General features: G+C 39.4%; 2 protein-coding genes across 5 annotated transcripts; one reads left to right on the top strand and one right to left on the bottom strand.

Annotated features, from left to right (window-relative positions):
- Positions 1–8,291: 8,291 nt before the first annotated feature.
- Positions 8,292–13,475, bottom strand: tmem176 (transmembrane protein 176). Of its 2 annotated transcripts, none has more exons than XM_080836982.1 (7): positions 13,395–13,475; positions 13,025–13,157; positions 12,606–12,716; positions 12,369–12,428; positions 12,114–12,263; positions 10,440–10,556; positions 8,292–9,283 (listed from the first exon to the last, which is right to left on the bottom strand). In XM_080836982.1, exons 2-7 carry the CDS (start codon positions 13,145–13,147, stop codon positions 9,269–9,271), a joined length of 576 nt encoding a protein of 191 aa, XP_080693108.1. In that variant the 5' UTR covers positions 13,148–13,157; positions 13,395–13,475; the 3' UTR covers positions 8,292–9,268. The 2 variants fall into 2 exon arrangements, with proteins under 2 accessions (XP_080693108.1, XP_080693109.1); XM_080836983.1 differs by having other exon boundaries at positions 12,369–12,425.
- LOC308364036 (uncharacterized protein) lies at positions 13,369–19,554 on the top strand. 3 transcript variants are annotated; one of them, XM_080836979.1, is made up of 6 exons: positions 13,369–13,473; positions 14,132–14,228; positions 15,752–15,859; positions 16,049–16,105; positions 17,175–17,357; positions 19,292–19,554. In XM_080836979.1, the coding sequence occupies exons 1-6, from the start codon at positions 13,373–13,375 to the stop codon at positions 19,403–19,405; spliced, it is 660 nt and encodes a 219-aa protein (XP_080693105.1). In that variant the 5' UTR covers positions 13,369–13,372; the 3' UTR covers positions 19,406–19,554. The 3 variants fall into 3 exon arrangements, with proteins under 3 accessions (XP_080693105.1, XP_080693107.1, XP_080693106.1); XM_080836980.1 differs by lacking the exon at positions 13,369–13,473 and adding an exon at positions 13,539–13,636; XM_080836981.1 differs by lacking the exon at positions 17,175–17,357.
- The last annotated feature ends 405 nt before the right edge of the window (positions 19,555–19,959 follow it).

The raw sequence follows: 19,959 nt of genomic DNA, 5'->3' as shown, positions 1-19,959 counted from the left end.
CCCTGCTGGAAAAAACACTTCTCAGAGTTGGGGAACATTGCCAGAGCAAAAGGAAGCAAGTTTTTCTTCCGGGACAACGTTGTACTTTGCCTGGCTGAGGTTTGTAAAAGACCATAAGGATTGAAAAAGCGGACTGGAGGTTCTTCTAAGTTCGTTTTCTCTGATGAGTCCGATTTCACAGTAGGTGCAAGACTCTCTGGCTTGTAGGCCTCTCCAGGTCTCCGTCTAACCATCAGACGACCATGTGTTGGGCAAAGCTGAAAATTGGACTCATCAGAGAAGACGAACTAGAAGACCCTCCAGTCCGCTTTTTTCAATCCTTATGGTCTTTTACAAACCTCAGCCAGGCAAAGTACAACGTTGTCCCGGAAGAAAAACTTGCTTCCTTTAGCTCTGACAATGTTCCCCAACTCTGAGAAATGTTTTTTCCAGCAGGGCAATGCTCCATGCCACACAGCCAGGCCAGTAAAGGTGTGGATGGAGTACCACCAGATCAGGACCCTGTCATGGCCAGCCCAATTTCGAGACCTGAATCCCATCAAAAACCTCTGAAATGTGATCAAGAGGAAGATGGATGGTCACAAGCCATGAAAAGAAGCCGAGCTGCTTGAATTCTTGCGCCAGGAGTAGCATAAAGTCACCCAACGGCAATGTGAAAGACTGGTGAAGAGCATGCCAAGACACATGAAAGTTGTGATTTTAAATCAAGGTTTTTCCACCAAATATTGATTTCTGAACTCTTCCTAAGTGTAAGCATTAGTATTGTGTAGTTTAAAAATGAATATGAGCTTGTTTTCTTTGCATTATTCGAGATCTGAAGACACTGCATCTTTTTTGCTATTTTGACCAATTGTCATTTTTCTGCAAATAAATGATCTAAATGACAATATTTTTATTTGAAATTTGGTAGGAATGTTGCCAGTAGGTTATAGAATAAAACAAAAATGTACATTTTACTTTAACACATACCAATAAATAGTAAAACCAGAGAAACTGATCATTTTGAAGTGGTCTCTTAATTTTTTCCGCGGCTGTATATACAGGCGGGAAAATAAGTATTTGAACCCCTGGCGATTTCACAAGTTTGGCCACTTGAAAAGAAATGTGTGATCTATAATTGTAATGGTAGGTGTATATTAACAGTGAGAAACAGAATATCAACAAAAAAATCCAGAAAAATGCATTTTATAACATTTATGACTTTGATTTGATTATGATCATGACTATGATTTGATGCAAAAAATAAGTATTTGAACCCCTAGCAAAACTGACTGACAAAAATGACTTTGTACTTGGTGGAATAACCCTTGTAGGCAAGCACAGACGTCAGACGTTTCTTGTAGTTGGTCACCAGGTTTACACACATCTCAGGAGGGATTTTGGTCCACTCCTCTTTGCAGATCCTCTCCAAATCTTTAAGGTTGCGTTTTCAATGGGAGGGAATGAGGTTCAAGCCCAATATTCCACGTAACATGGCCCCATCCATAGTCCCCTTGATCCGGTGGAGTCATCCTGTACCCTTGGCAGAGAAACAGCCCCAAAGCATAATGTTTCCACCTCAATGCTTGATGGTGGGTATGATGTACTCTTGGGGTATTCAGCATTCCCCCCCCCCCCCCAGTCAAACACGGCAAGTCGAGTTGATGCCAAAGAGCTTGATTTTGGTATCATCTGACCACATTCTGTCTCCCAATCCTCTGGCCCTGTACATGCGCTTCCTTGAGCAGGGGGACCTTGCGAGTGCTGCAGTACTTCAAAAAATTACGGCGTGGTGTGTTGTTAATGGTTTTCTTGGTGACTGTGGTCCCAGCTGCCTTGAGATCATTCACAAGCTCCCCCTGTGTAGTTCTGGGGTTATTCTGCACCTTTCGAATGATCACTGATACCGGACGAGGGGATATCTTGCATGGAGCCCCAGACCTAGAGCGATTAACATTTGTTTGGTGTTGCTTCCATTTATGAATAATCACACCAATAGTTGTCTGCTTCTCACCAAGCTGCTTGCCAATGGTTTTGTAGCCCATTCCAGCCTTGTGCAGGTCTACAATCTTATCTCTGACGTCCTTGGACAACTCTTTGGTCTTGCCCATGGTGGTGAGGTTAAAGGTGTGAAGTATGATTCTTTGGACAGGTTTCTTTTACAAACGTCCCCAGTTGAGATCAGGTGTACCTTGTTAGACCTAATGAGGACTAATCTGTGTGCTTCTTGGGCACATAACTGGTCATTGTGAGCCAGCATTCTTGCTGTTTGCTTGGGGGTTCAAATACTTATTTTTTGCATTAAATGCAAATAAAGTCATAAATGTTATAAAATGCAGTTTTCAGATTTTTTTTGTTGATATTCTGTTTCTCACTGTTAAAATACACCTACCAATACAATTCTAGATCACACATTTCTTTGCAAGTGGCCAAACGTGCGAAATCGGTAGGGGTTCAAATACTTATTTTCCCCACTGTATATAGACCGATTGCACTTACACCTGTAATAATGAAGTGCTTTGAGAAACTGGTTTCTCGCCACATCAAATTAACCCTTCCCCTCACATTCGACCCGCATCAGTTTGCTTACAGAGCAAACAGGTCCACGGAAGATGCCATAGATGTAGCCCTCCACTCCGCACTGAGCCACCTGGAACTCCGTGGAACCTATACAAGAATGCTCTTCATTGACAGCATACAGCTCAGCTTTTAATACCATCATCCCTGACATACTAGTAAGCAAATTAACTGCACTAGGCCTCTCCCCCTCCATCTGCACCTAAATAAGGGACTTCCTCACAAACCCCCCACAAACTGTAAAACTCGGCCCCCACCTCTCCTCCACCATCACGCTTAGCACTGGCTCTCCACAAGGCTGTGTACTGAGCCCACTACTGTACTCCTTGTACACTCATGAGTCATGACTGTACTCCAACCCATCCCACCAACACCATCATTAAATTTGCTGATGACACCACCGTGATCGGGCTCATAACAGAAGACGACGAATCAGCATACAGAGATGAGGTACAGAAACTGACAGTGTGGTGCTCAGACAACAAGCTTTCACTGAACACCACAAAAACGAAATAACTAATTCTGGACTACAGAAGGCAAAGTGCAGATCCGGCCCCACTCTACATCAACGGGGACTGTGGAGAAGGTCCACTCCTTCAAGTTCTTAGGAGCCCTCCTGACAGATGACCTCTCATGGTCTGCCAACACCTAAGTGACAGTCAAAAAAGCACAGCAGCGACTACACTTCCTGAGAGTACTCAGGAAAAACAACCTGGAGTGTAAACTGATGGTGGCCTTTTACCGCACCACCATCGAAAGTGTACTGACTTACTGCATCTCGGCGTGGTACTCTGGTTTCTCTGCAGCTGACAAAAGAGCCCTCCAAAGGGTCATCAACACAGCACAAAAGATCACTGGCTGCTCCCTGCCCTCCCTGGAATCCATTGCCCGCTCCCGCTACCTTAGCAGGGCCAATAACATCTTAAAAGACTCCTCTCACCCAGGCCACCACCTGTTTCCTCTCCTACCCTCAGGCAGGCGGTACAAATCCTTTAGAGCAAGGACCACACGTCTTAGGAACAGTTTTTTCCCTTCGGCCATCAGAACACTAAATACAGTCATGCACTAAACTTTCACTTTATTGACTGCAAGTCACACATACCATCTCTGTATTCCTGTATTTCTTATTCTGTGTACTGTTGTTGTATATATTGTATATAAGTATATACAGCCGCGGAAAAAATTAAGAGACCACTTCAAAATTATCAGTTTCTCTGGTTTTACTATTTATTGGTATGTGTTAAAGTAAAATGTACATTTTAGTTTTATTCTATAACCTACTGGCAACATTCCTACCAAATTTCAAAAAAAAATATTGTCATTTAGATCAGTGGTTCTCAACCTTTTTTCAGTGATGTACCCCCTGTGAAATATTTTTTCAGCCAAGTACCCCCTAACCAGCGCAAAGCATTTTTGATTGAAAAGAATATGTAATTCACAGCGCTTATTAAACTGTCAACACTGAATATTGAACATGGAACATTGTTGCATTGAACTGAATGCGTTTGCAATTACATTTTAGTAAGAACCTTGTGCTTGTGCTTCACTGAAAATCTTTGTCAGTCTTGGTGGCAGGAAGGCAACTGCTGGAATCAAGCTCTTCTCCAGACACAGTCTGTTTCTCTGCTTTGTTGTGATCACAGTCATTGCAGAGAAGGAGGCCTCACATAAATATAAGGAGTAAAAGGGTAGTAGCTGCTCCAAAGCTTTCTCTCCCAGGTCAGGGTGCTCCTGCTTCTCACACATCCAAAACTGTGTAAGTGTTGATTTGGCAAACTTCATCTGGAGGCCAGTCAGATTACAATCTCCAGGAGTCTTTCCTGATTAGTGACAGGTAGCTTGCTTCCGTATGCTTTGGACAAGAGAAATGGGTATCTCACCAAATCCAGCTGTGTAGATTTCTCCTCCATGTCAGGAAAGTAAGACATTCGAACATTTAAATTTCGAATCAAATTGGTCAAATGTCCCACGATGACCAACTTGACAGGAGCTCTGTCCACATCCTCACTAGAGAGAAAATCATCCACCTGAGGAAAGCAGTTGAAATTCCCCTGGCTCTTCTCCACAGCTCTGCTTTCTTCAGGAAACCTCCCACGTTGTCATACAGGTTTAAAATGCTGGTGTCCTTTCCCTGCAGACATATTCAGTTCGTTCAATTTGCTAAATATATCTGCCAGATAGCACATATTTGCAAGCCAGTCTGTGTGGCATGCATGGGGAGATTTGTGCTCAATCAGAAAGGTGTGTACTCAGATCGTAATTTCAACAGCCGGTTAAGTATTCTCCCTCGAGAGAGCCATCGCATATCTGTGTGCAGCAGCAGTTGTGTGTGTTCAGCTTCCATGTTTTCGCGAACAAATCGCGCTTATTATAGGCTACAGTTACTTGCCAAAACGATAGAAGACATTCCTCCGTGATTTCCCTAAGAAAAAAATAGTTCTTCACGCAAATGCGTAGCAACCCGCATTCTGACTTCAAGTTTCAATGACTTTCCGTTACGTTCAATTACCGGAATACTTGCGGACTGATATGAAAGATGTGAATTAGAAGCACAAAAGCCGTTGCCAATGACAGCGGATATAAACTTTTCGCAGCAGTGAAAATCAAGGAACTACAAACCTGCGAACGCAGACATTTAACCCACATAGGCTAGCTTTGGCCCATACAAATCAACTGAACATTCTGAATAGCCGTATAATAACTATTTTTTAAAGGATTTTTGAATGGAGGCTAATTTGGAATATATCTTTTAAAAATCTCACGTACCCCCTGGACTACCTTCACGTACCCCCAGGGGTACGCGTACCCCCGGTTGAGAACCACTGATTTAGATCATTTATTTGCAGAAAAATGACAATTGGTCAAAATAGCAAAAAAGATGCAGTGTCTTCAGATCTCGAATAATGCAAAGAAAACAAGCTCATATTCATTTTTAAACTACACAATACTAATGCTTTAACTTAGGAAGAGTTCAGAAATCAATATTTGGTGGAATAACCTTGATTTAAAATCACAACTTTCATGTGTCTTGGCATGCTCTCCACCAGTCTTTCACATTGCCGTTGGGTGACTTTATGCTACTCCTGGCGCAAGAATTCAAGCAGCTCGGCTTCTTTTCATGGCTTGTGACCATCCATCTTCCTCTTGATCACATTTCAGAGTTTTTTTTATGGGATTCAGGTCTCGAAATTGGGCTGGCCATGACAGGGTCCTGATCTGGTGATACTCCATCCACACCTTTACTGGCCTGGCTGTGTGGCATGGAGCATTGCCCTGCTGGAAAAAACACTTCTCAGAGTTGGGGAACATTGTCAGAGCAAAAGGAAGCAAGTTTTTCTTCCGGGACAACGTTGTACTTTGCCTGGCTGAGGTTTGTAAAAGACCATAAGAATTGAACCAAAGCGGACTGGAGGGTCTCCTAGTTCGTCTTCTCTGATGAGTCCAATTTTCAGCTTTGCCCAACACATGGTCGTCTGATGGTTAGACAGAGACCTGGAGAGGCCTACAAGCCACAGAGTCTTGCACCTACTGTGAAATTGGACTCATCAGAGAAGACGAACTAGGAGACCCTCCAGTCGGCTTTGGTTCAATCCTTGGTTCAATCCCATAAAGTCACCCAACGGCAATGTGAAAGGCTGGTGGAGAGCATGCCAAGACACATGAAAGTTGTGATTTTAAATCAAGGTTATTCCACCAAATATTGATTTCTGAACTCTTCCTAAGTTAAAGCATTAGTATTGTGTAGTTTAAAAATGAATACGAGCTTGTTTTCTTTGCATTATTCGAGATCTGAAGACACTGCATCTTTTTTGCTATTTTGACCAATTGTCATTTTTCTGCAAATAAATGATCTAAATGACAATATTTTTATTTGAAATTTGGTAGGAATGTTGCCAGTAGGTTATAGAATAAAACAAAAATGTACATTTTACTTTAACACATACCAATAAATAGTAAAACCAGATAAACTGATAATTTTGAAGTGGTCTCTTAATTTTTTCCGCGGCTGTATATATATATATATATATTCTGTTAAGCTGTGTGCTGTTGCTGTATATATTGTATGTAAATATATATATATATATATATATATATATATATATATATATATATATATATATATATATACACGTATATATATAGGTAATTTAATATATTCCACGGCGCTTTGTTGCACTCTTAATATTTATATATATTCTTATGCTATTCCTACCGTTTTTAGATATGCAATATTGTTGTGTTATATGTTGTTGTTGTGTTATATGTTGTCCCATGTCGCACCAACAGGAGAAGCACTCCAAATTTCGTTGTATGTAAATACAATGACAGTAAAGGCTTTTCTATTCTATATTTAACATCAAAATCAAGAACAGTGCTCCTCAGGTTATCATCCTTTTCTGTAGCGAAATATAAAAGAAATATTTCAGACGATGGTGGCGCCCCTCTTAAAGCCAGCACAGGGAACAGAATTAACCTAAATCAACTGAACCATTAGTTCAACAGCTCTTGAACATGAAAAAATATTGGTTTCTGTTTTGAACATTGAATGTTGATTCAGTGAAAATTTGCTGACTATGACTGCATGGCTGTTAAAATGGAAACTTGGCTGAATTCTGCTGAATGAACCGGGGTCATTGAATGGCACCAGAATGTAGCAGGGGGCTCATCTGGGGTTCCCCTCCTGAGGTCTATGTTTGATGTCACTTTGTTCCTCTGCTGTGTCATCATGCATGCTCCCAGTGCGGTTGATGACAAAGCACAGAACAGAAGAAGACCATGTGATTCCAATTAACGTCAGTGATGATGATAAAACCAATAATAAATACGAGTTTGTGCAAAAATTGGTAAGAATGACAAACAGGCTCATCTTAATATGAGCTGTAACATGACATCCTCACAATAATAACTTATGTGTTATTTCAGATTGGAAATTAAAATGTATCTATGTAAAATGTTTTAAAAAGTTCTAAAAATGTCTCATATTCTTGACATTGTTATCTTACAACATATTGCTTATACAGAGAAAACATTCTGATCTTAAAATGTTGTTTTTACTCACTACTACATTGTTTCGATGTATGAAATTTCGTTCCTAGGCGGCGCTGCAACTGACACATGTCAATAACTCTAAAACTGTTTCACCAAGTGAATAATGTTCAATGGAAAAATGTAACGATTCACCAACCCATATCTTTTGGCCCGTCAGCGGAGGCAAGGCAGGCATGATGTATGGATCTGAATGAACAACGTGTGTGTAGTCAGCAGCGCAGTAAGCAAGTTTAGAAAATTATAGAAAATTGACCGGCGTACCATGGTTCCCATATGCGTAATGAATGGTACCATATTCCCCTCAATTCTGTCTCTATCCAAAGACTTTCCTATTAGAAAAGGCCTGTCCTATTCCACTAGATTTATAGAATATACTTCACAACAGCTTGATCCAAGCGTTTTATGTTATATAAGGCTATGGACCTATGCTTTGGAAATAACTAGTTAGTTTCATATAACAAGCAGTTTTTCAACCCTCTTTCTCTGACATATATAAAAGAATACCCACTCACTCACTTTTACATTCAGCCTATAGTGTTTATTTTTTATATTCTCATTAAAAAGCTAACTTTGAACAATTATAAAGAAATGATCTACATAATGAGAAAGGTCAATGGAAAAAACCCACATTAAACATTTATAATATTTAAACATGCACAATATGCAGACTGTTTCACCACAGCAATAATTGTGACAGTTCTGTATGAGACTTCATTTAGATTTAAATAGGTAGCATGAAAACACATATATTTAAATTTTTCTTTACAGGAAAAGACTGTAGGGATACATGCCAGCGATGCCAAACGCTTGCTTCGCTTTGAGTGGGCGTGGGAAATAGCGTAACAGACTGGACTAGCAGGCTAGTTAGCAAGCTAGCCAGCTAGTAGGGTATCTACTCATATGTCCAGGGGTAACTATAGGGGGTGCAGCAGGTGCGGTGGGGCCCATAGACATATTAATGTCAATCTAAATAGTCTGAATAGCCAAGTCGCATTGCCTAAGGGGAGGGGCTACACAGGGAGTGCCTAAGGGGAGGGACTTCACAGGGAGTGCCTAAGGGGAGGGACTTCACAGGGAGTGCCTAAGGGGAGGGACTTCACAGGGAGTGCCTAAGGGGAGGGGCTACGCAGGGAGTGCCTAAGGGGAGGGACTTCACAGGGAGTGCCTAAGGGGAGGGACTTCACAGGGAGTGCCTAAGGGGAGGGACTTCAGAGGGAGTGCCTAAGGGGAGGGGCTACACAGGGAGTGCCTAAGGGGAGGGACTTCACAGGGAGTGCCTTAGGGGAGGGGCTACACAGGGAGTGCCTAAGGGGAGTGGTTACAGGGGGAGTGCCTAAGGGGAGGGGCTAGTCATCATTAGTAAGAGCAGAGTGCCAAGTACCAAGGGGAGCTTATTATGCAGCTGTGTGAACCATGGGAGATAAAATGTCACAAGCTGCAAACAACACCATGAATCGGAGCTTCCAATGAGAGCACAGCTGACCAGCAAAATAATATACACAAGTAAAGTACTTTACACATGATTTACCTTTAACAAAATGTATGGTAGAGCTATATAAAATATTGTTAAAAGTATTTACATAACTACTACTGAAAGAGCATAACACTGCGGTAAAAACTAGCAGTTTTCTGGATGTAACCACGTCAGTTGTTCTGTGGCTCCTTAACTGCACATTATCTGGAATAAGAGAGACAAATAAGAGAGTGTGTTTAGTAGCTTCATGGCTGCTTCCAAAAGCGAAATGTTATTATGTCACAATATATGAGCTCAACCATAAAAAGGAAATTACTATGCTGTCTACTATTTCCTGTCCTGAAATCTTTTGTAAGAATTCACACATTAACGTTTTCCTGTGGTAAGTACCAAAGAACAGGTAATGGTTGCCAAGTAATGGTCTCTATGATATTTGCCTTAAATGTCATTCTTTATGGCTACAGTTAGGCTGCTCATTCACATGTTTGTTAAAGTCTTCTGCTGTTTGCAACATAGGATAGAAATGATTAGCATTGAAAAAAATATAATTAGTGTTCAAAACTACAAAACAAGACTATGTTGTACATGCTTGAGAGAAAACCGGAAGGAAGGAGGGCCTATTCTAAGAAGTACATGGTAACTCTATTAACCCTTTTAAAGAAGATTCTGTTGAATAAATGTAGTGTTTTTAGTAGGGATGGCAAGATTCACAGAATTGCATCGATGAGCTAGCATAAAAGTTAATGACGCGATTTCCTTGATTGAAAAGTGTGCATCGATTACAATTGGGTATGACCTAGAGATGAAACGTTTCCAACTTTTTTGTATTTGTATTCTTGTTAAAAAAACTATTTTTGTATATATAATTATTATTTGAGGCCCTATGCCATCGAAATGTGACTAATAATTTGTGTCCAATAATTGTATATTTAGATTGATCCCTCCTCTCTTAACTGTTTCTCAAGGGCTCTCTCTAATCTCCACTGCTGTCTAGTGTGTTTTGTATCTGTAAGACATGGTGTGCATACTGTATTTGCAAATCGTAAGTCATTTCTTAATCACATTCTGTTTGTTTGCAAATCGTGGGGTATTTGTAAAATCTAGGGGTTGTTTGTCACCTTACCTTAGCACAAATAACAAAAGCCTCACAAATGCTGTATCAACTATAAACTAATCCCAGTCATCCTTCTCTATTTTGTATTGTCTGGAGACATTTAGAACTGCCACCTTACATTCTTAAGAGGCAGAAGATTTATGTTACATATCATCAATGATGGATAAGGTTGCTAGTGCATCAAACACAAGTATTTTAACAGAACTAAGCGGATACACTTGGCATCTGAGAGATAAAGGCTCTTACCGTGTAGACGCCAAGGTTCTTCCTAGCTTTGTTCAAAGAGTGTGTCAGGATGGCAGAGATGATGGCATGGATCAGGGTGTATAATGCCAGGGATGTCTTCACACCTATACTGAACAACTAGGAATGTGTGTTTATGTGAGAGAGACGGACAGACAGAAACCCAGACAGACAGAGAGAGAGAGAGAGAGAGAGAGAGAGAGATCTGTTTAGTCCATTACGCACTTGAAGCTTAAACCAAAACCTTAAGGCAGTCTATACATATTCAGCAATATCCTCTACTAAGTACTGTACTGTAACTACAAATGTCTGATCTGTTCATTGAGACCCTATGTGAATAGTAGGCAGGGTATTACTTAGTGCTGTAGCGAAGCGTCGATGATGTCGACGCGTCGATTTCAAAATTACGTCGACGCCATATTTTTACGTCGACGCTTCGCCACATACACGTGGTTGACCCAAACAGAAACAAACATTGCGCAAGGACTGAGAGAGCAGAAACCCAGGGAATTGCTTGGCGCCATTAGTTGATATTGGCGATCTAACGTAGTGAATCATGATACTATAAGCTGACCAACACCATGACTTAGCTCTCTGTGCCGTTTGTTCATGCTTAGTTGCCGTGTTCTGCAGCCGTAAGTTAACGTTAACTAAACTGACACACTAGTAGCTAGCTAACGTTAACTACTAGCAACCAAGCACGAACAAACTGCACGGAGAGCTAAGAAGATAGTTTGCTAGCACCACCGAAGTGCGCAGAGCTCAAGCTACACAACACACTGAACAAACGTTAAATTAATGTAACCAACGTTACTTATTGTCCCCTTCACGAGAGACAATGGGGTGCGTTTCTATCTCCATTCTCAAACGCACCCTATTGTCTCTCGTATTTAACGTTTGTTCAGTGTGTTGTGTAGCTTGAGCTCTGCGCACTTCGGTGGTGCTAGCTAACTATCTTCTTAGCTCTCCGTGCAGTTTGTTCGTGCTTGGTTGCTAGTAATTACGTTAGCTAGCTACTATAGCGGCAACGGCTAGACAGCTGTGTCAGTTTAGTAAACGTTAACTTACGGCTGCAGAACACGCCAACCAAGCACCAACAAACGGCACAGAGAGCTAACTCATGCTGTGGTCATTTACGAGTCAAACACATAACATTAGACTAACGTTGGCCAGCTTATAGTATGTATCATGATTCACTACCACGTTAGATCGCCAATGTCAACTAATGCAGCCAAGCAATGTCCAGGACAGGGCTGCACATAAGGTGGTGCGCAGTGCTCATCAATGAATGAATGTTTTTATAAGCACTGAAAACATTTAAATGAATGAGCACCACATCCAAATGTGATAGGGCTCATTTGAGTACCAAACGTTTTTACTGTGAACTCTAGATAAACATGAAATGCATTGTTGGACTTTTGCTGTGCAAAACGGTGCTCATTAAAGTATATTATTAAGATTTTTTGGGGTATTTATTTGAGATACATTATGGTTTTAATCGAGCAACAGAAAAATAATCGTTAGACTAATCGTCCAATTAGTCGTTAGATTAGTCGACTATTCGATAAAATAATCGCCAGATTAATCGTTTTGAAAATAATCGTTTACCCCCAGCCCTAGTATTACTGCACTTCACCGTCAACAATGCACACACAATAATTTAAGTAAACAACTGACCACAGTGTAATGTTCGTGCACACATGTACTATGAATATCTGTGCGAGCACACTCTGGCGCTGGGTGTCTGGTGATGTCAATGAAGTAGATGATGAGGGCAGTGGTAGACGCTAGCATGGCTGTCACCGACATGACCATACAGGAGTAGAGCTGCAGTGGTGCGACAGAGAAACCAAGAGGAAAAACTTTAAGATGGATGCCTGAGGGGTTGAAGAGACAGAAGTGATCTGTGGTCTGATCAGGAGCAGAACTCACATAATTCTTGTTGGTGTATTTTTCCATCATTGTGGCAAGACTTCCTGCAATGATAAACTGCTAAACGTGTGAGACATGTGAAGCACAAACATCAGACCAGCCTGATAAAATGGTTATGCCCTAGAACTGTACTAATATAGATAGTATTCAAATATTCAGTACACAAAATGCACTAAACTGCAAGTTTAAGGACACAAAAGTTATTTACACTTAATAACCCAATGATAAGAATATTACCATGAGACCACTCCATAAGGGCACTCCAAAGGTCACAACCTCAGTGAAATCAGTACACAAGAGTGGGATGGAGTTGATCATAACCAGTAGTCCCAACATCAACTGGGAAACCTGACCACAAGAAAGAACAGGTGAGTCAGTCCTTCTCAGGTTGAGCTCTGGGCACCTTAGAATACTGTGTAGTCCAACACACACACATGCATGTAATGTAAATTACTATATGGACGTATGTTTCATATTACAGTCAAGATTTGAATAATGGATGATCTCCATCAGACCAACACATACATGCATACTACACTTAAAGGTTTCTTAACGGCAGGGGAAGAATTATTAAGACCAATTTGCCTTCTGGCTACTTTCATTACACCAAATCATCGAATAGGGTATGGTTGAATATCGTCGTGACACTGACTTACCCCCAGAGCTTTGGACTGTACTTTCTCGAAATTTTTCATCAGAGTTTGTTTATCCGGTAGTTTATCAGCAACAACGTCCTCGCCCACAGTGACGGACAAATCGCTGGATACTGATACTGCCATGCTCAAAAGTCTAAATGGAAAATAGTGTCCGAAAACTATACATTTTAGACTTTAAATGCATATGTTGTAAATTATATCAATGTGTGTAGGCTTTGTAAATGTAGAAAACGATTAATAGAACATCTGTTGTCAAAAGTATAGACTTAAATGTTAAATCACAAGCTAACGCATCACTATAAGACCACTTCAAGAATTTCCATTTCACAGATAAATAACTGAAGAGAAATGACTGTGAAAGGCAGCCTACCTGGAGGATTGATGAAAGTTCGACTTTTGAAGTGGTTATGCACTTATTTAATTCCTGCTCTGGATATGAAGAACAAAAAGTAAGTTGCGCAACCGAAGCGGTTAGAAATCTTTTTTATTTTTGTCGACCACTTTCACCCCGCCCCTTAGCCTATGAGTTGAGGGGTCTAACGTCTGAATTGCACATTTATCGTTCAAAACGCCAGTAAAGAAACCAGAACTCGCTGTTCACTGATCAAGTGGGTAAGTCACGTTAAGATCGTTTTTACTTGCTTGTGGTGTGGCCTTAATTTATATATTCTGCATTGTCCGGTTAGAAGTAGTCTTGAACAGATTGTCTCGGTTTTAAGTAATTAATGTGCAGGCCATTCCTCTCACTTGACTACGTTCAACGATGCATCCAGCAGACCTTTGCATCAAATGGCAAGTAGCCTATGTCTCTTTTCCTGGAATTTAAAAGTTCCCAAATGATAAGACCAGGAGTGCATTTGTACAACGTATTTTGCAACGGTGGTTTCGGGAAAATTTCCGTTGACCGTGGCCTTTTTCAGCTAAACAGTTTACTTTTGCAGGCCTGCTTGTTCCTCCTATGCCATTTGTTTCACATTCCACTGCACAATGTCTACAGGGACAGCATGTGGTTTCAATCAGCGCTCCCTCCTTTCTGTCTCCTCTGCGTTGTGTTTTCAGGTTGTCTCATACAGTTGTCTATTAATGTCAATAAAACCTGTCACCTAGCTGTCTCAGTGCCATGGAGTTATCAACGCAAGCAGATTCCCTCGACAAGAGTTCAAAGCTTCGCATCTTCCGCCAGTATGATCCAGAGGCTGCCGCAGTAAGTGAAAGTATACCCTACTGGATACTTGTCACTGATATTATGTGAGTTTCTAGAAAATATACCAGCCAGTCTGCTTTTAGTTTCTCCAGTGACCGGAAGTTCATCAGGAGAATATCAGTGGTAAAAAGTAACTAAGTACATTTAGGCCTACTCAAGCACTGTTTAAGTACAATTTGGAGCCTTCTTGTACTTAACTTTCTACTCCACTACATTTATTTGACAGCTTGAGTTACTCGTTACTGTTAAGATTTTACACAATGGATAATATAACACGCTTTTAAAATACAACAAATAAAGATTAAACCAGTGGTTCCAATATTTCGGGCTTCTGACCTCTTACTAAAAACTGTGTAGTCAGCGTCACATTTCAGTTGTTAACAGCTCCGCCAAATCGTGAATCCAGGGAATTTCAGATTTTTTGCAATTTTCTTAACTAAATGTCAAGTAAATGTGTCATTACCATCACATCATTGCATATAGTTAAGTAGTCAAGTAAATGCCATATGTCTCAACTTTTTTTATACAGTGATCATTTAGATTGTCCAACATTGTCCAAAATATATAATTGTTGGATGTTTTGTCATTTATACATAATTTATTGGCAAAAATATGTATGGTGATGGTGATGACATTACAGTTCTGGTAATGACAGTTTGTGTTGCGGTGATGACAAATCACTTCGTAACCTATAGCAACAAGCTGTAATGTGCTGGTAATGACATTTTTGCCAAAAAACTAGCCTTACTAGCAAAGAGGATGGCTAAGCAAGTGTAGCTAACTTTCTACATGTAATGTACACCATTCTAACTATTAAAATCATAAAAAATAATTTAAAAAAATTCAAAAATACAGAAATACAACACATATGGTAATGACGCATAATACTGTAAGTGCGCATGCCCCACACAAAGAATAAAGAGTAGATTTACTTAATTTTCTGGACATCAAGGCATCGGTCTTGCAGCTTGAAATACATGTGCTCCACTATGATATTAAGTTACCATGGCCACCAAATAAACATTTGATGAAAAAACTGTAGGAAAGTGCCTTTATGCATAGTGTGATGGTAGTGACGGCTAAACCATGGGACAGGTAGAAATGAACCAAAATAAAGTACAAAATGCATATATATATGCTTAATCTGTGCATGCAGTTTATTAGTTCAAGTAACATTAAATTCATTATGCATTATGCATGCATTATGCATATTTTTATTATTAATTTGATAAATAATGCTTGAGATATGGCATGACATGTGAAAACTATGGTGGCGGACAACACCAAAACACAGATATTGTACCACTAAACACCAAAATGTGTGAAAATCATTAGTAAGAACCATAAAAAAAAGTCTAGGCTTGTTTTTGTCTATACTAATTAATGGATCTAAAATGCATTACATTTTTAATATAGTTACACCCTGTGGACTGAAATAGGCCCCAATTCTAAGAAATACCCATATATAGGTTTTCCAGCCTAAGTATGGTAATCTAGTTTTTTTTCTTTCTTTTCTTCATTAGGTGGTGTCAATCCTTCTGGGACTATTTCAGGTTCTCCTGGCAGCCCCTGTTTACTTCTTTAAATTCTGGCCTTTCCTCTATGTCCTTCCCTTGATTATTGGATTATTGGTATGTTATTTTCTCAACTGGAGGCAATGTCTTCTATTCTATTTAAGTGCCAGACCTTCTGCAGACATTTTTATACGCAAGGTTAACAATATTATTTTATACTATTGATTGATATGTTATATTTTGTAGAAGTCCTGATGAAACATGAACATTTTTGCAACCCTCAAGCTATATTGTTGTTGTCTTCAGTTTGTAACAGGAGGATCATTTGCTGTTGCTTGCTGTAAATATCCTGACAGGCGATTGGTAAGTCATATATACATAGTAAATATTATTATTACAGTGCATGAAATGCCCTGTATTGTTATTCCTAGGCTTCTTCTTCTTCTTCTTCTTCTTCTTCTTCTTCTTCTTATTCTTGTTACCTTTTTCTGCGATTAATTCAGCCCGAACCGCTTAACGTAGAAACTTCATTCAAACTTTGTCGCGTAGGTCTTGTAAAGGACACTTATGCTATGTATTTTTCACTTTTCTAAACTTTATACTTTTTAAGATATTAAATAAAAACGAATCGAAATTTTCCCATTGACTTACATTGGGCCATTATGACATCATAATAGGGTCTTTAAACTGGCTTGCACCTGTGCTTTACTGACAGCTGCGCCAAATCAAAGGAACCTCTTCTCTGTCCCTCTCAATTTAACTGTAACTAGGAACATTAAGACACCTTCCATTCTCTACTTTTTTTCTCTCCATCTCTCCATCTTTCTCTCTATCCCTCTCAGTCTACTTTCTCTCACACTCAATCTCTCTTCTTCACTCCATTTTTATCTCCTTTTTTCAATATTTTCACTTCTCATTCACTCTTCTTTCCTTCTTCCACTCATCTTTCCTTCTTCCACTCTTCTTTCCTTCTTTCACTTTTCTTTCCTTTCTTCACTCTCCTTTCTTCTTTCACTCTTCTTTCCTTCTTCAACTATTATTTCCTTCTTTCACTCTTCTTTCCTTTCTTCACTCTTCTTTCTTTTCTTCTTCCACTCTTCTTTCCTTTCTTCACTCTTCTTTCTTTTCTTCTTTCCTTCTTTCACTCTTCTTTCCTTCATCCTCTCTTCTCTCCTTCACTCTTCTATCCTTTCTTCTTTCCTTCTTCCACTCTTCTTTCCTTTCTTCTTTCCTTCTTTCACTCTTCTTTCTTTTCTTCTTCCTTTCCTAACTTTTGCATTTCATGCACTGGTATTTCCTTCAGGAAATGCATTTTCTAGTTATTATTGTTGTTGTTGTTGTAGAAGAGAAAAAATATTATATATTGAAGTTATGCATTAAAACAATCTGAGTACAGCTGTATTGCCACTGTAAAACTACTTCTTGCTTTCAGCTTAAAAGCTGTGCCTACAGTAACCTGGCATGCCTACTGGGCGCACTGGTTGCTGTCTGTGTCTATATTATTGCCCTTAACACCGAACTGCCTCACATGGACTGTTCCACTGTTGATGACGATCAGACTCCGGACTACTCGTGGAGATCTGATTACGCCATGTGTATTGAGTTTAATTCAAGCGTGAGTCATTTTAAAATGTTCTAGTTAAAAGACTGATATTGAAGTGTCTTTGTCACTTGTGGGCATGATCTCACAGTTGCTTTTTAAAGAATGTCATCCAGGGGAAACTGATGTCATTTTTAGTTAATGGTGGGTAATACTCAACCTGAAAAAAAACATATGTTATTGAATGTGATGCTTGGCTATTTACAGTCACATCATAATAATGTATACTTATGCATGATAATGCTTTTCATAAATGTGAATTTTGAACATCGAAAGTGCACAGTAGTCGACAAAACGACATTGGTCTATATAACTATTTATTAAGTTAAGATACATGTATCTAATAATATTCAACTGAAAAACTACCTCCTTACACTGTTAATAGAATAGTTGGACAATTTGGAAAGTCATTAGGTGTGCAATAGACCTATGTAATCATTATACAAGTACTGTAGACACAACAAGCAAGACCTTGTTAAGTGTGTTATAATTAGGGCTGTCAAGATGCCAGTAAAATTCCACGGTTCTCATTACCCAATTTGATTCCAAAGTAAAAAAACTAAAATGTTAAAAACATTTGAATATTACAAAAAAAATAAAAACAGTAGCATGTTTACAATCCATTTTTGGGGTTAATTAGAATCAACCTTTTATGATGGCACAGCATGTCAATTGCCCGGCCAAGACATGAAAGAAATATGGAAATCATTTAATTAATGAGATCAAGTATAGCTCAGTTACTAATTTACTACTCAGTTACTAACAGCAGGAGCTGCACACATAATGTATCAACACACACACACACACCTCTACATAGAGTGTGGGAGTCGACCGGAAGTTTTAAGTTTTTAGTGTTAGCATTTAAACACTTGCTGGTTCAGAAGAAAAAAGTTAAAGTAAACAATGTAGTTGGTCTTTTGTAACAAACAGCTGTCTTATCTCATAAAAATAAAGATATGCAACGGTTATGCGAAAGCAAAATAAGAATGGACTACATCCTGTCTTAACTCACGCCCCACAGTTTCTTCTGAAACGTAACGTTACAGCTCTAGGGCCTGAAACTTCTGATTTTTATTCATCGGATTGTGGCTTTCAAATCTTTAGGTAATTGATTTGTTTACTTAAGATGATTTTGTGGTTGTTGTGAGAACACTTGCAATCCCTGATCGGTAAAGCTAGCTATGGTTAGCTGCGGCTCACCCTGTGAAATATGTGACTCACTAGGCTAAGTGATTTACCTTGTATTCTGTTCTTTTTCGCTGGTAGGACAGGGATATCAACAGACATGCAGGGTCCCTCAAGCATTTATTTTACTGCCATGGGTGTTATCTTTTGTGTAATCTTCACAAACCTGTTTATCCTCTCATAGAGATTTTCTTTTTAATTTGCAAAAATCCTAATCTGCCACATACAAAATGACAAGTAACTTATAAACTTATAAACGTTGTTAATGTATCATCAACATGAAACTCCCTTTTATTTCTTTTTCATACATCTGAATGTCTGTCTGTAAAGTTTTTCTTCCTTTCGTTGGTAAAGTTCGATGGCACGTTTGCATACTGGTTTTTGTGAATTCATTATTCCCTGAGGATCCACCTCCAAGGCAAAGTAGCCATCTTCCATACACAACTCCTACTGGGGTTCTTTTTCAACGAGTGGATGCGGAGCTTTCGCCCCACTGATTTCAAAAACATCTTTTTCTTTTAGTTTAGTGTTCCGTGCTGGAAGGCGATGTTCATTTTACAACAGACTTGGACACTTGTAGGAGTATCAGCTACTTGTATAAGCTGACTAGAATTGCATCCCCGGTACCTACAGTACTGTAGAAAAAGGTGTCTCGGCTTGGCTCTGAAATATCGGTTCTTGTGACACTGACACCCCTAGTTATAATGTAATAATCTTCAGTTATTTCTCCATCTGAATGTGTCCCTTATCTGTTTCTCCTTTAGCTGCATCAATTCTACTACGGCCTTGTTGGTTCACTCTTGGTATACGACATTGCAGCCATGGTCCTTCACTCACTTCTGTCATACTCTGCAGTGAAACGTCTTAAAGTAGACTGAAAAATGACCAACACTACTCTCTCGCACACACACACTTGAACTGAATACTATGCTGTTATTGTATTCTTGCATGGGTCCGAAGATTTCGCTCTCTCTCTCTCTCTCTCACACAAATAACTTCACAGAAATACTATGTTGTAATTGTATTCTTGCACGCACACATCCTAAATAAAGGTTAATGTGTGGAACAGCCTGTCCAGTAGCCTATTACTATTTTTGTTGTTTTGTTTTAAATAACTCTTTTATTATTATTATTATTATTATTATTATTATTATTATTATTATTATAATTATTAGTATTATTATTATGTAGCAAACTCCTATTGGACACCATGCACGATGGTCAGGACAATGGTACCTCAACAGTTTATCACAGGAAAAACATCACACTATCCATTGACATAATCATTTGTCACTGGTTGCCTCCCTGCTGGCACCCTTCAGATGGAATATTCCCGTCACGTCGGGGTTTCCCTTCAAGTCAGCTGATAACACGGCTACACCATTCACCACAAAACGGGTGGCGTTATTTCGGATGTCAATTAGTGTATTTA

This window comes from Sprattus sprattus (genome assembly GCF_963457725.1).
Source record: "Sprattus sprattus genome assembly, chromosome: 4".
Taxonomy (NCBI): domain Eukaryota; kingdom Metazoa; phylum Chordata; class Actinopteri; order Clupeiformes; family Clupeidae; genus Sprattus; species Sprattus sprattus.
The sequence above is the reverse complement of the archived record's forward strand: the minus strand, read 5'-3'. Positions and strand labels throughout refer to the sequence as shown.

Bases quoted from the DNA above. Each gene is read 5' to 3' on its own strand.
- tmem176 (XM_080836982.1), bottom strand. From the start codon at position 13,147: ATGGCAGTATCAGTATCCAGCGATTTGTCCGTCACTGTGGGCGAGGAC. The intron at 12,264-12,368 runs GTGAGTTCTGCT...GCACCACTGCAG, and splicing joins AATACACCAACAAGAATTAT to CTCTACTCCTGTATGGTCAT. The intron at 10,557-12,113 runs GTCAGTTGTTTA...ACACATTCCTAG, and splicing joins TGCACGAACATTACACTGTG to TTGTTCAGTATAGGTGTGAA.
- LOC308364036 (XM_080836979.1), top strand. From the start codon at position 13,373: ATGACTGTGAAAGGCAGCCTACCTGGAGGATTGATGAAAGTTCGACTT. The intron at 13,474-14,131 runs GTAAGTTGCGCA...CCTGTCACCTAG, and splicing joins CTGGATATGAAGAACAAAAA to CTGTCTCAGTGCCATGGAGT. The intron at 17,358-19,291 runs GTGAGTCATTTT...TTTCTCCTTTAG, and splicing joins GTATTGAGTTTAATTCAAGC to CTGCATCAATTCTACTACGG.